This window comes from Python bivittatus, unplaced genomic scaffold, assembly GCF_059951505.1.
Source record: "Python bivittatus isolate LINGU-HERP-01145 unplaced genomic scaffold, Pbiv_v1 ctg000530_np1212, whole genome shotgun sequence".
Classification (NCBI taxonomy): domain Eukaryota; kingdom Metazoa; phylum Chordata; class Lepidosauria; order Squamata; family Pythonidae; genus Python; species Python bivittatus.
Window position 1 is genome coordinate 4,096,850 of NW_028277085.1, and position 12,879 is coordinate 4,109,728.

The 12,879-nt window shown below is 43.1% G+C and overlaps 1 protein-coding gene across 1 annotated transcript; it reads right to left on the bottom strand.

The window, feature by feature from the left end:
* Window positions 1–1,109: 1,109 nt before the first annotated feature.
* FBXO22 (F-box protein 22) lies at window positions 1,110–10,826 on the bottom strand. The gene is made up of 7 exons (XM_088148396.1): window positions 10,604–10,826; window positions 9,320–9,452; window positions 8,446–8,542; window positions 7,352–7,447; window positions 5,892–6,056; window positions 4,836–5,001; window positions 1,110–2,445 (listed from the first exon to the last, which is right to left on the bottom strand). The coding sequence occupies exons 1-7, from the start codon at window positions 10,705–10,707 to the stop codon at window positions 2,019–2,021; spliced, it is 1,188 nt and encodes a 395-aa protein (XP_088004522.1). The 5' UTR covers window positions 10,708–10,826; the 3' UTR covers window positions 1,110–2,018.
* Between the last annotated feature and the right edge of the window lie 2,053 nt (window positions 10,827–12,879).

Sequence of the window (12,879 nt, forward strand, 5' to 3'; positions counted from 1 at the left end):
TGTGCATAAATTCACCGAGAAAACCGAAGAATTGTGTACACAAAGTTCCCAGGAGTCAATCTCAATTTGGGAAACTTTTTAAAGCAACTGAATTACTGTTGTGTGCACAGCACACATGTCAATGCCAAGTTTAACATAGAGCAACATTTTCAACATACACTTTAGACTGGCTTCCCCAGCAGTGGGATCATTGCAGCAGGAAGCCAGTTTCTCGAGCTGAACACGCTGGCCATTAAAACCTGCCATTTCCTTTTAAAGTAATTTAGCTAGTGTGCATGGTAGACAAACCCATCTCAGAAGTGGCTCCAGAATGGGATGTCTCTGCCCACTGAAACATATGCATACAGTAGTTTTATTCTTGAACATTTTAAAAATTACTGGCCTAAAACTTTAATTACTGGCCTTAGGAATCACTTTGTGAAAATACCCTGAAAACTGGCCCATAAATATTATTGCACTAAGCTATAGTACACTATCTAACATTTTGTATCCCCCACCCCAATATTTCCCTAGGATTTTGTATTTTTGGTATCGCAGTGACATTACCAAATCAATCCAGAAGAAAGGTAATTAGGGAACCCTATCTGAATGCTAGGCAATGACTTCAACTACATGAGGAATTCTGTCCTGAAGCAGGATTACCATCCTTTGTTTATTCAAATGGTACAAGACCAGAATAAATAGCTACATAATAAAGTAGGCCACCTAAACCTAGACCTGCAAACTGTGTTTCTCCCATGCGTTAAAAGCAGCCAAGTCGGGAATGAATTCCAAAACACATCCTATGGACATATGATGTGCATCTCTTTCACCTGGTGTATTCCCAGAGAAAAATAGTATTTTCTTGTATCATGGTTTCCAATTTTTCATGGAAAAAAACAACACATTTTGGTCAGAAACAAATACTTAAAACTTACTGGCACTCTGCTTTTGGAGGGAGACAGAAAGAATATAACTTGTGGTTGAGAGAAAAATCAAGTATTTAATTTTCTGTTACCTTATTTACACTTGTCCCACTTCCCCAGTACAACCCTAGGACATTACACCAAATTATAAATATCTTCAGTAGTTTTAATGACAGATGGAAAGTTGAATATCAAGTTATTCTCTTGCAATCATATAATTCTGCTGCCACTTATCTTTCCTACATCGACAAAAGCAGTATTTTTTTTTTTCATTTTGCAGATGTCCTCATAGGAAGAAAACATTATTTCTAGGCTTTCACTGACTTTTGTTATTTAGCCAGCTCCAGGTCCCAAAAATTTATACTGAGACCACTCAACAGTAAAATCAGAGCCAAATCAGACAGATCTTGTGGCCCCTCCACAAAGGTGGTATATTTGGGATCAGAAAAATCCCCAAGGAATATTTTTCTACAACAAAAGAGATTAAGAAACAGGCAACTAGTACAATTTATAATACAAACTAGTTAGTGAACAACATTGCCCAACTTGCAACATTTTACTAAGATAAGCCCCAAGGATCCAGACCATCTTATCCTCTCTAGACCAAAGAGATTAAAATTCAATGCAAACATTATTTCAAATTTGGCCAGGCTTGCCCGGGCACTTTGCCACCTTACCTGAACAGGTGATTTAAAGGGCTCAGTTCAGACCTGAAGCTTTCTATCTCCAAAGACAGACAATAAAAGACACAGCCACAGCTTAAGACAGAATTAGTTCAAAGGATGACTTGTTCAGTAATCCATGAACAGCATGAAAAAAATGATACGATCAGTTTCCAGCATGAAAGCACCAGTGATGCTAACAACCATCATTTGCAACTACTGGAATGAAGGAAAAAAAACTACCATATATATGAAGCACTTTCAGTTTTAGAAAGGTGGTATAAAAATGTTCTTTTCTTCACCTAATTTAAGCATACATAATCTGAGATCTAAAGTCAATGGGACAACCTTCATTTTTGTTTCAGGAGGCACTTTTAAGTGTTCCCAGAATTGCACGTTCCTGAAATTAATGCAGCCTGGTGACTTGGGTGCACAATTGCAAAAAAGAGGTTTAAGCTTGATTCACCTTAGCTGAACCTAGATGCATAAGTGTCATTACGGTGGTGTAACCGTGGAGGAGGTCATCCTTTGTCTCATTATATTCTCGCAGGACAAAATTCCCAGTCACAATTCGGTCGCATCCTATCTCCCCATGTCCAAAAAAGCCAAAGAGGGGGACATTTGGAAAGAACTTTCTAAAAGCATCTGCTTCCAGGTTTGGTTTGGTTTGATAATACTGGTATCCCCTGCCAACACAGGCGAACATAAAACCCAGGCTGTTGTGCTCTGGAATGTTTGCAGCCTTGAGGCGCTGCATTGCAGCTTCTGCTGTCCTGTCATCTGTTACATCTTGATCTAACAGAACGGAGGCACACTGGATCTGGGGACCACTAAAAGCCAAGCCAACAACACCACAGGACTCAGTAGGCTGAACGTTACTGAAAGAGAGGGGAAAAAACACATTGAGAGCAGCCAGGTCAGAACACAACATCTCCAAAAGATTATGCAAAACAATACGAATCCTGTACAACATTGCCAGTCCCCAAACATGCGTTTTAGGCATTAAAAACTGCAAACCAGACACTTGCTGATTTCTCCCAACACAAACCTGCTCTTCTCCTTCAGACGAACAGCAGCAAATCAACCTGCCCACTTCCCTGAGAAAATTCTCTGAAGACACTAAGGCATCTAAATACTGAAAATCTCAGCTTCTTTTTTTAAAAAATAAAATAAAACCAGCCTCATGACTAGACGCTGGTGAGGCCTAAACTGGCACCAAACTCAGGAGTAAGTTTCAAAACAATTTTACCAAACATAGGATACTTGAATCTAAAATCCTATTTTGAGGCTGGGTTAGGAAAGCTTGGAGGAAAAAAGTGCTCTGAAATAGTACCATTTCAAAATTACAAGTAGTCCTTGGCTCATGAGGGCAACTGGGACCAGGAACTCTGTCACTAAGCGATGTGGTTGTAAGGTGTGAGGTCACATGACCATGTTGCTTAGCAATGGAAATTCCAGCAGTCCCAGTTGCCATTGTTAAATGAGGACCATGTGGGTCGTTAAGTGAAGACCTCATGTGATTGCAACTTCCAAGGTCCTGCTGCCTTCCCCACTGACTTTGCTTGTGGGAAGCTGGCACAGAATGTTGGAAATCGCGATCGTGTGACTGTGGGAATGCTGCAACAGCCAGAACTCTGAGGACCTCTTGTAAGTAAGATGTAAGATGCTGCCCTATCATCAAGAAGTTTGGAAACATGAATGTAAATTCTACCAGGGAGGGAGGGAGGGAAAAGATGAGAAGACAAGACACTACTATGAGCCTCAAAAGAGCTTGCTGACTTTAAATAAAGTTTAAACTGTTCCTCATAAACAAGAGTCCACAGATGGCATTAGACAACAGGACATTTGTTACCTAGATCCCTGAGCATTTAGTATAGAGTTAGGCTAACAAGCCAGCAGTGCAATGGAATGATAGAAGGCCCTCTGATACAGCCCTAACTTGGGAATGAGCCTCCGTTAGCAGAATCACCATTCCTGCCCTTTAGGAACCAAATACGAGCTTTGCGTTGATTGCAGAGCACCTGTTTAGAGTGTGATGACACGCCAAGAAGATCACAGCACTACTTTACCACCAATGTAAGAAACTGCAAGTGAATGTTAAAACATTGACTACCATGTATCCCACCGCTGAGATTTGTTTATAAGCATTAAGGTTCCTTTGCAATGTCTCCCCAGAACAGCCTTTCCCAGGAATACAAATTATGTAAGTTCTGTCTCCTTTTCATACAATTTTATCAGAATTCACTTAAAGCAGCAGCACATCCTCTGTTCACTGTACTCTCAGTGGACTTTATTCTGGAGGGATTTGATCCGACAACTGCAAGAGCGACGCATCAGACAAAATACCCAATCTCGAACTCCGCTGAAATGCACCCTGCTACAACTGGATAAAGAAACAGGAAAGTGAATGCTATCCTTGTAGCATTCAATACAGGTCCAGTGGACTGAACTGGGAAAGAGTTAAGAGACTGTGTTGTATAAAACTAACAGGGATCCATGTTTGCCTGTTCAGTCCATCCCTGTCCAACTCCAGCAACATGCATTCTAGGTAAAGCGAATAAAATATTAATAACTTACATAAAGCAAAGATCTCAAAAAAGGTAAAGGGGGGAAGGTGCAAAAAAGGGAAAAGATGATGAAAGGGCTACAACATACATCATTAGCACTTCTAATTTTAGACAAACAAATGACAAGCTGGGAGAACACAAAGCATTTCAAAAGTGCTACACTGTCGGGGCACAGTTAGAGAATTTTCCCTTCCTCTCTTTAATACTAGAATCTAATGAAAGTGACTGGCTCTAAGTCAGGAAAAACTTTTCAAGCATCCTATTCTGGTTCATTGTCACAGTGCCATTGACGTAATGGTGGCCAATTAGCTTGAAAATGAAATAAAAGAAAATAACAAAGATAATGTTACCTGTGACAAATACGTGTAAATTTGAGACCAAAAGGCAGGATGAGGGAACGACTTTCTGACCCAGCTGTTGAGCTGTCAGAGCATTTTTCTAGCCACTGTGACATTCAGGATATGGGACTGATCCAACATGGCTTTTCTTAACTTCTTAAGCAACTTTATTAGTCACTTTAGCCTAAGACATTTGAGCATGCCAGGAGAATCAGAACCTTGCTTTTTAACAATACAGAAGCTGAAATTTTCAGAAACAGCTAAAAGCCAAAGCGACTGAAGCATAACAATAGAAACCTATTGTGAAAACTATCCTTATCAAAACAAGACTATAGAGATCTCAATGCCCTGGAAGATACCCACTTCTCTGAAGTTAGAGATGTAATGCTGTCTACATATCCCCCAGCTAAGATTATGCTTTTTTCATTCAAGCGATTGAGAATCTGGCGGAGAAATCGTGTTGATCCCGACTTCCAGGTATTGTATCCAAACATAAGAACCACCCTAAGATCCGGATTGTTCTTAAGACCTGATTAGAGTAGAAGAAGGGAGAAAATATCAGTCTCTGGTTTTCTGCTGGTAATAACAAGATGCCAAACGTCATGCATCATTTAGTTTACGTAACTGCATCTGTTTATGTTTTCTGCCCTACTTTCCCTAAAGGGATAGAACAGCAGAGTACATATCAAAAGCAGAGATTCCCACAAGATTTGTTGTTGTCATACAGCCCTCCGGCAAATTTCTGACCTCCTCAGTATGCAATCTTGGAGGTTTTTTGTAAGGCTCTAATCATATGTTTTGTTTTGCTTCGTACTTTACAAACTTAACTAGCAGTTAACCTTTTACATATCAGAATACACGAAGCCCAGCAAGCAACTGGGCAAACAACACACACTGACTGCCTCAGTTATATGGCTAGAAAAAGAGACTCAACATCCCCCATTATAAAGAGCCCGTAAAAACAAGTGGGACTAGTTACGGTTAACAAACCAATTAGCTTTAGTTTACTCTGTGTGTTCACTGGAGGAAAAAATCCTTGCTCTCTTGCTTTGCCATGTCTGATGGTCAAGGGTAGAAAGGGTATGGAAAGAAAAGGAGGATGACTTAGAACATACCATTTGGATCAAAGAATCACTAAGTTTCTCCTATCCCTTTGAGCCAAACATTACATTGCAAATTGCAATGTTCCAATAATCTCATAGCATGAAAAATATCTTCAAAGCGATTCCCGTGTTGCACCCTTTAAGCCCATGACCATCATATGACAGTCAGCTGTAGCGACTTTTACAGACTTGTGAATTACAACTGCTCATGGGAATTAAAATCTCTCCCCATAACAGCTTTCAGTCCTTTTTTTTTTTAAAGCAAGAGTTCCAACGTCAAACTGAGCACTAAAACAACCACCCCACTTTGGCTTGCCTGCTTCAGCAAACTGTTCTTCCTCAATGACTTGGTTCCTCGAGTCTTTAAAAAAGTGGAAGGTCTGAATCTTCACCCCATCGATTTTGGGGAACAGCAGGGCAAAGCCAGCCTCTCCATCTTCAACTTCTAAGGGGTGATTGCTGCGAGAGCCTTTTGGAGTAACTAAAGAGTGAAGTTCAGAGCAGTTACGTGTTAACCTCATTTCTAAGACTGCCACTGCTACCTCATCCCCAATGAATCACACAGCCTTGCAATAATCATTTTTAAACACACGCTCGTTTTCTACAAGTCGGATAAAGCAAAGCAGAGGCAATTCAATACCAAAACGTCCCTCCTATTAATCTTCGATAACATGTATATGGCAGGTGCAAGAGCTTTAAAAAAACAAACTGTGGTGTGACTCGTAATATCCTTGTAGACATCAGCAAAGCTCACTTGTACAGCACAGGCAGTGTGGGTCGTAAGTCCAAAGGTCAGTCACCAGCTATGCTGGGTTTCACGTAACTGGGATGCAGAAAATCTCAGAGCGGTACAGACAAAATTAGGGAACAATGACCTGAAGTGGGAAAAGGCAAGATGTCTTAGGTTCTCAATCAGATCTCAGAAAGGTTTCAATATAATTTTTAAAGCCTTGGGGCTTCAAATGGATCTCCAAGCATTTGTAGAATACACTTGCAGGTTGTAAACATAAGACACCTTTTCCTCTGAGGTCACAAGAAGCTGTATTACGGGACAAAGCAAACAAGCCTTTTGCCTTTTGTACTTTGAAATACTGACCTTTTTAACATGGTTCAGATACCCCATCTCCATCACTGGACGAGGACAGCAGCTGTCCCCGACCTGGTCTTGTAAATATGGGTTACACTCTATCTGCCAGAATCCCCAGCTAGCATGGCACTGGCGTGGCTTATAATTTTTTAGCTCTGAATTCAGACCCCTGAGGAAGAACCTGAAGCCTTGAAACGCCATCCAGATGTAGCAAGGTTACAACTTCCAAAGCAAACTGGGGGGATGGTGTCAGGCTAAGTTTTGTCCCAGTTCATTCAACTGTGGAATGCTTGTCGAATAATAGCCCTCTCTGTTTGACAGAGATGTCAGTTTCAAAGCAACTGTGGATGGAAAGCCATTCAAAATTACGGTCCATTCAGTTCACAGGAGGCCTATCTGGGACAACACTAGGGACCTGGTAGGCCTCATGAACTTACGTGGGACTCATGAGCTACTGGGAACTGTTTCCACTCTAATCAGAAGTCCAAATTCTAAGTTTATTTGCAGTATTACAATCCTGTAATATGAAGGGAGCTCTAGAAGTGAGAAGGCACTGAATAGGAAGAGATATTATTGCAAAATAAATTCAGTTGCTTCCTTTAAGCACATGGAAATAATACTTTGGAAGTATAGCCACATGAAGAAAAAAAACACTGCGCTTATTTTGTTGTTGGTGGTGTTTTCCTTACCAACAACTCCAGGTGTCACAAGACCAAGAACTTGGCATCGTTTGGGCAGCAGTTTTTCCAGGGCAGCAGCTATTTCTTTGCTGTTTCTTCGCCGTGCTGTAATTACAATGAAAAATGGTTAAGTTCAAGTTGCTGCAGGATCAGAAATAACCTTGAGGGCAGCTGCCAGTTCTTCAGGGTATTTTAATTAGCTGCTGCAATAAACACAGGGATTCCTGAAGGAGTAAGGAGAGCTACTTGAATGGATCCATCCATCACTGGTCAGTCTTCACAATTTTCAGGAATAAATTTCCAGAAAATTCAAGGGATGTTGGGACAGGCTTCTAACAGGAGCAAAACGACAAACGATGAAAATGAGATTTGTGTTTGTTACCAGGAAGTGTGGTTTGTATAACCTAACCTATCCTCCAGAATCATAACGGCCTTTCCAAATGCATAAGCAAACAAGGAAAGATCTTGTTATTTTTGGAGTTCTTAAGGAGAAGGCTACCTTGCAAAACGCTGCCAAAAGTCTCCAAAGCAGCAGCAGCAGCAGCAGCAGCAGCAACCTCTCCCAGCTGTCTGCTCCCAAGATCCACCATGGAGCAGCGGATGAAGATGGGTACCTGACCCTGCAAAGACTCTTGGCCTCAAGGCTCTACAGCAGTGTTTTTCAAACTTGGCCACTTTAAGATGCATGGACTTCCACTCCCAGAATCCTCAGCCAGCATGACTTCTGGGAGGGTTGAAGTCCCAGAATACTGGGAGTGGAAGTCCACATCTTAAAGTGGCCAAGTTTGAAAAACACTGCTCTGCAGGATTCTCCGAGCAATATCCTGCATGCTCCCGCAGCTGGCAATCACAAGAAATTCTAGCAAACTAGAATTCAGGTCAACTAAACACACAGACCCACATCAACACTCTTTGTTACTGCCAAACAATACTTTGCTGAGGTTGTTTAAGTCATGACTGAGCAGAGAGCTCCTTTGAAGGCTAACATTTTACCTACAGGACCCAAACGGTCCTGTCAGATGACTGTTTCCTTGCCCCACATGTATAAACCAGTGACTCAGAAAAACATTTATGAGGGAAGAACAGTCTTGTGGCTGCCTTACCTTTTTTCAGACCATAACCACAAATCTCTCGGTGTCCACTGAACGTCTCTGCGCCTGCTATTATATATAATGCTGTCTGGGGGAGGACTTGAACTTTCTGTAACATGAAAACAAAACACAACATGATGGGCGTTGGACAGTCACACGTATAGGAACTTCTGCACACACAAAAAAAGCACAACTCCAAATACAACTTGAATAAACTTAGTTGCTTCTTCACCGACGCCAGTGAAAAAGATATAATTGCACTGTCAAAGAGCTGCTTTTTAACAATCGCTATTCTGTTTAGAAAAACAGAATATTAAATATGTGATCATTTAACAAATATGGACATAGTTAGCCAGCCAAATAGATGAGGTTTTCTGTACCTACTGCTTCATCGCTCTGTGTGGTAATCTAGAATGTTCAACATCCTAATACTTCAAAGTTGCAAACTTTAGAACACCAGGCCAATAATAATTCCCACCTGAATTCTATAAAATGATTTCTAAGTAAACACAGATATTTATACATGTTTTCCCAGAATAAAATAACTTTATATCCACTGGGGTTACTCCCAGGTAAGAGTGCATGAGATCAGAGTCAGAAGATCTCAACTCTTCCTATTATTTTTATTACTCATAGAGCTCACTTAATATTACAGGATTTAAAGGCCCACCTTTCAAAAGAAAAGACAGCACAAAAGGCATAACTTAGCGCTAGCCTATTACAAAGGGTCAATTTTTTGTGATGTGCGTTGTCTTAAACAAAGACAAATGAGTACTAGTGTGACATGACCAGTAGGAAAGTCTGAATATTTAGAGGATGAACCTCAACAGCAGACAAATAAGACCTGCTTCTGTTAGAAGCATCTCAATCTGTCCAAACCACTTACCTCAATTTCTGCTGCTAACACCTGGACCAGGACATGGCTGTTCGATGAGCCTGGTTCCAGGGCAGAGACCCAGGTGATGCTCTGCTGCGTTCGCAGGATTCTGCGGGAACACTCCCGCCACAGCTGGCACACACTGTAAGAAAAATATCTGTATTGCTCCCACCATAAAAACTTCTAAGGCGATAATTGGGAACATTCAAGGCCACGCGTGACGGTGTCCCAATCCTTAGGACAACTCCTGAGAATCGGAATGGGAATTGGGGCCTCCATTTTAACTCTGCCTTAGCCCTTCTCCAGCTAACCCACATTCTTTGGCAACCTTTCTATACACCACCCTCAGCGATTTCACTAAACACACAACTTCATGTGGCTGAAGTGTTTCTGTTCCACTGCCTGGCAGCTCTTACGCACAGAAAGTTCTTCCCGAGAGCCAGTTTGGTGTAGCCGTTAAGAAGCTAGATTAGAAACCAGCAGACTGTGTTTCCTAGTCTTCCTTTAGGCGCGAAAGCTGGCTGGGTGACTGTGGGCCAGTCCCTCTCCCTCAGCCCAAGTGTCAGCCCCACCAGGTAGACCAGATCAGGAAATCAACCACACAGGAAAGGTAAAACTACTTTGACTGAGATTGGCTATGATAACAGAATCTGCCAAGTCTGGCAAGGCCATCTTCCTTGCTTCCTACAACAGGCGACTCTGGGCCAGTCCCTCTCTCTCCATCCAACCTACCTCACTGGGTTGTTGTGGGGAAACGAGGAGACAGGAGTAGTAGGTACGTTTGCCACCTTGAGTTGATATAAATATGTTTGTGTGTGTGTGTAGGTAGTCCTTGTTTAGCAATTGTAATTGTAAAAATAATGGAGAGGAGGGGGGCATTATGGACCCTTTTTGTTTCTTCATAAATATATTAGATTTTTTATCCGGCCGAGCCAGGCCAAGCTTAACCAACGTCTTCGGGGGGTCGGGGGGTGGGAGGGCTGCAGGCCCCTCCTTGGCCTGGGACCCGGCCCTCCTCCTCGGAGCCTCCCTCGGGATCGTCGGCTGCTCCTTTCGGACTTCTGCCTGCCTCCGCTGTGACCGCCATTATCTTAAACTCTCCTGCCCCCCCCCCCGCGGCTACGACGACCAGGCCCACCCCCCAACTCAAGGGGCGGTTCCTCCCCGGGGAAACCGGGCATCCAGTTTCAAAACGGGGCTGGGGGGGCCTCTCTCGCCGCCCCTCAGGGTTAATTCGCGGGCGGGCGGGCGCGCGCGCCCTTGCGACCAAGCGGCCCTTCTCCGGCTGCTCACCAGGCCGCCCGCAGGAGCGCCTTCGTGGGCAGAAAGCTGAGGATGCGCTCCACCACCTCCGCGAGGTTGCTTAGCACGTAGCCGCCTTTGGGATCGGACTCCATGACAACAGCAGGCCGCCGCGAGCCCCCCGGAAAGGCCACAACGGAGGGGCCCGGAAGCTCCGGCGCGCTCCTGACGCGATCACCGACGCGACGCTCTCGTTACTGTGGAGACGGAGCCGCGGCGGAGGAGCCCGGAACCCTTCCTGGTGCCTATTGGTCGAGGATCACCGTTCTATCCTTCGGCATCTCCATGGTAAGCGGTCCCTACGTTACGAAGCTCAGAACTTGATCTGAAACAGGGCTCGGAAGACCGGAAGTCTGGAGGCCTTCATGCTACATTTTTCCTATCTCTATGAACCCACAGCTTACGAGCGGATGAGACCGTAGAACATAGAATAGGATAGAACAAGATTTTATTATATTTTTTTAGTTTAGGAAGAAATCCGAAGGCAGGTTAGGAGGGGCAGCCAAGAACCAGGAAAGTTCACCGTGGCTGGACCCCGGGGCCTGCCAGCTGTGGGGAAAAAAAAGTACTCATTTTAAGGTACTCAAAAAATTTAAAACAGCCATTATGGAAGTCCCTGGTGCAACCACTTTTGAAATATTTATGCAAACTTTTCAATAACCAGCACCTTTTCTTGCATTTCCCCATTTTTTTTTTTTTTTAAACGGGGTAAGGAAGGGTTCTTAGCAAGTGAAAAGCTTCCAATGGTTTTGGAGATCTTCAGCTGACATAATCCATGGTTTGCTGTCTGCCACCAACAAGGGTCAATGCAGCGGCTTGGTGTTGGATTTCAGTGTCCAGTTCAAGTTATGGGTCTTCAAGATGACGGGAGAGATGCAGGAAAGGTATTAAATCCTGGCTTTGCCAGAAGGCCTGGGGGCCAGAGGGGGGCCCGCACCTGTGGAGATGGCTGGTGGGATGATGGGTTGCCCCCCCCCCAGCATCTTACAGATTTTTATAGGGCCAAAATTAGAGGAGGTTTTTTAGGGTATTTTTAATATGTTTTTAAATTATTTATAGTTTTTAGCCATCTTGGAGAGAATTGTATTTCTTCTTTTTTATTGTGAGCCGCCCAGAGTCACCCGTGGGGGAGATGGGCGGCATACAAGCCAAATGAATGAATGAATGAATGAATGAATGAATAAATAAATAAATAAAGGGCAGCCAAAATGTTGGAGACAGGAACAAGAGGAATCCCTGTTACCTTTGGGGGGATTCTGGTTCGGGGGATAAAAAGGTCAAGGTGGGATGGAGAAACCATATAAAAACACAGTATGTGGAGAAACCAGAAAGGGACCGTCTCTCTTCACTGGACCAGAACTTGGGTTCAGCCAGTACAGTATGGTGGGAAACTGAAGCCAGAGTTAAATTATGATACCAGTCACCACCACAAGACCTAGCAATGAGAATCAATTGGGAGAGTCTGCAACAGAGATTTGGGTAGGACTCTAATTGTAAGAAGTGTGAGATGCAACCTCTATGGCAGGGTTTCAAAAAAAAAAAAAAAAGGATGCTCAGGAAGGATGAAATCCCACACTCCCTTCAGCCGCCCAAAGGGCTGTATCTGCTTTTTGTGACAGCTTAATTTTGGGGAACAGGGAGAGTTAAAATGCCTTGTTGGCCTTGCCTGGGTCTCCAACTGGCATCTCTGCATTTTTGCAAAGGACCACATGAGCCACTTCCAACCTTTTGATTGGAGCAGACACCCCTGCATCAAAATTACATCACTGGCATGGATTGAAAGACACATGGCTGAAACTCTATGTGAAAAGCAGAGCATTTTAAGAAAAGACCCATTTCAGCAACGGAGGTTCATGCAACTGGCATTCCTACTTCTCATTCAGATCTTTGTAATGGCTGCCAAGCAGACAATAGGCTGAAAAACACTGTTTTGGATTTGAACAGGTAACTGTTCTATTGTTTTTGGAAACTCAGATGCAGTCAGCAGACGGAAATATAATCAAGGGACCACGACCTTAAAACAACACAGCACCAAGTGGGAATTCCAATTTCTATCAGATCCACGTACAGTACCTAGAGTTGGGAAAATTGGGGTGGTTCCAAATTAGTTAATAAGTAAATAATAAATAAAATACAGAAGGACTAATGGGACTAAACAACTATAGAGCCTCCAATTACTATGTCTGCACCAGCAGTTTTTTAATGTGTTTTACCACTACCAAAAGTTCAAACTCAGTTCAAAAGTTCAGCTTTTTAACACTGCATTT

What these genes read in the sequence shown, in the direction of transcription:
- FBXO22 (XM_088148396.1), bottom strand. Translation starts at nt 10,707, where the DNA reads ATGGAGTCCGATCCCAAAGGCGGCTACGTGCTAAGCAACCTCGCGGAG. An exon ending in AGAACAGTTTGCTGAAGCAG is followed by an intron (nt 5,002 to 5,891) that starts GCAAGCCAAAGT and finishes TACTCTAATCAG; the next exon opens with GTCTTAAGAACAATCCGGAT. An exon ending in ACATCTCTAACTTCAGAGAA is followed by an intron (nt 2,446 to 4,835) that starts GTGGGTATCTTC and finishes CCTCTCTTTCAG; the next exon opens with TAACGTTCAGCCTACTGAGT.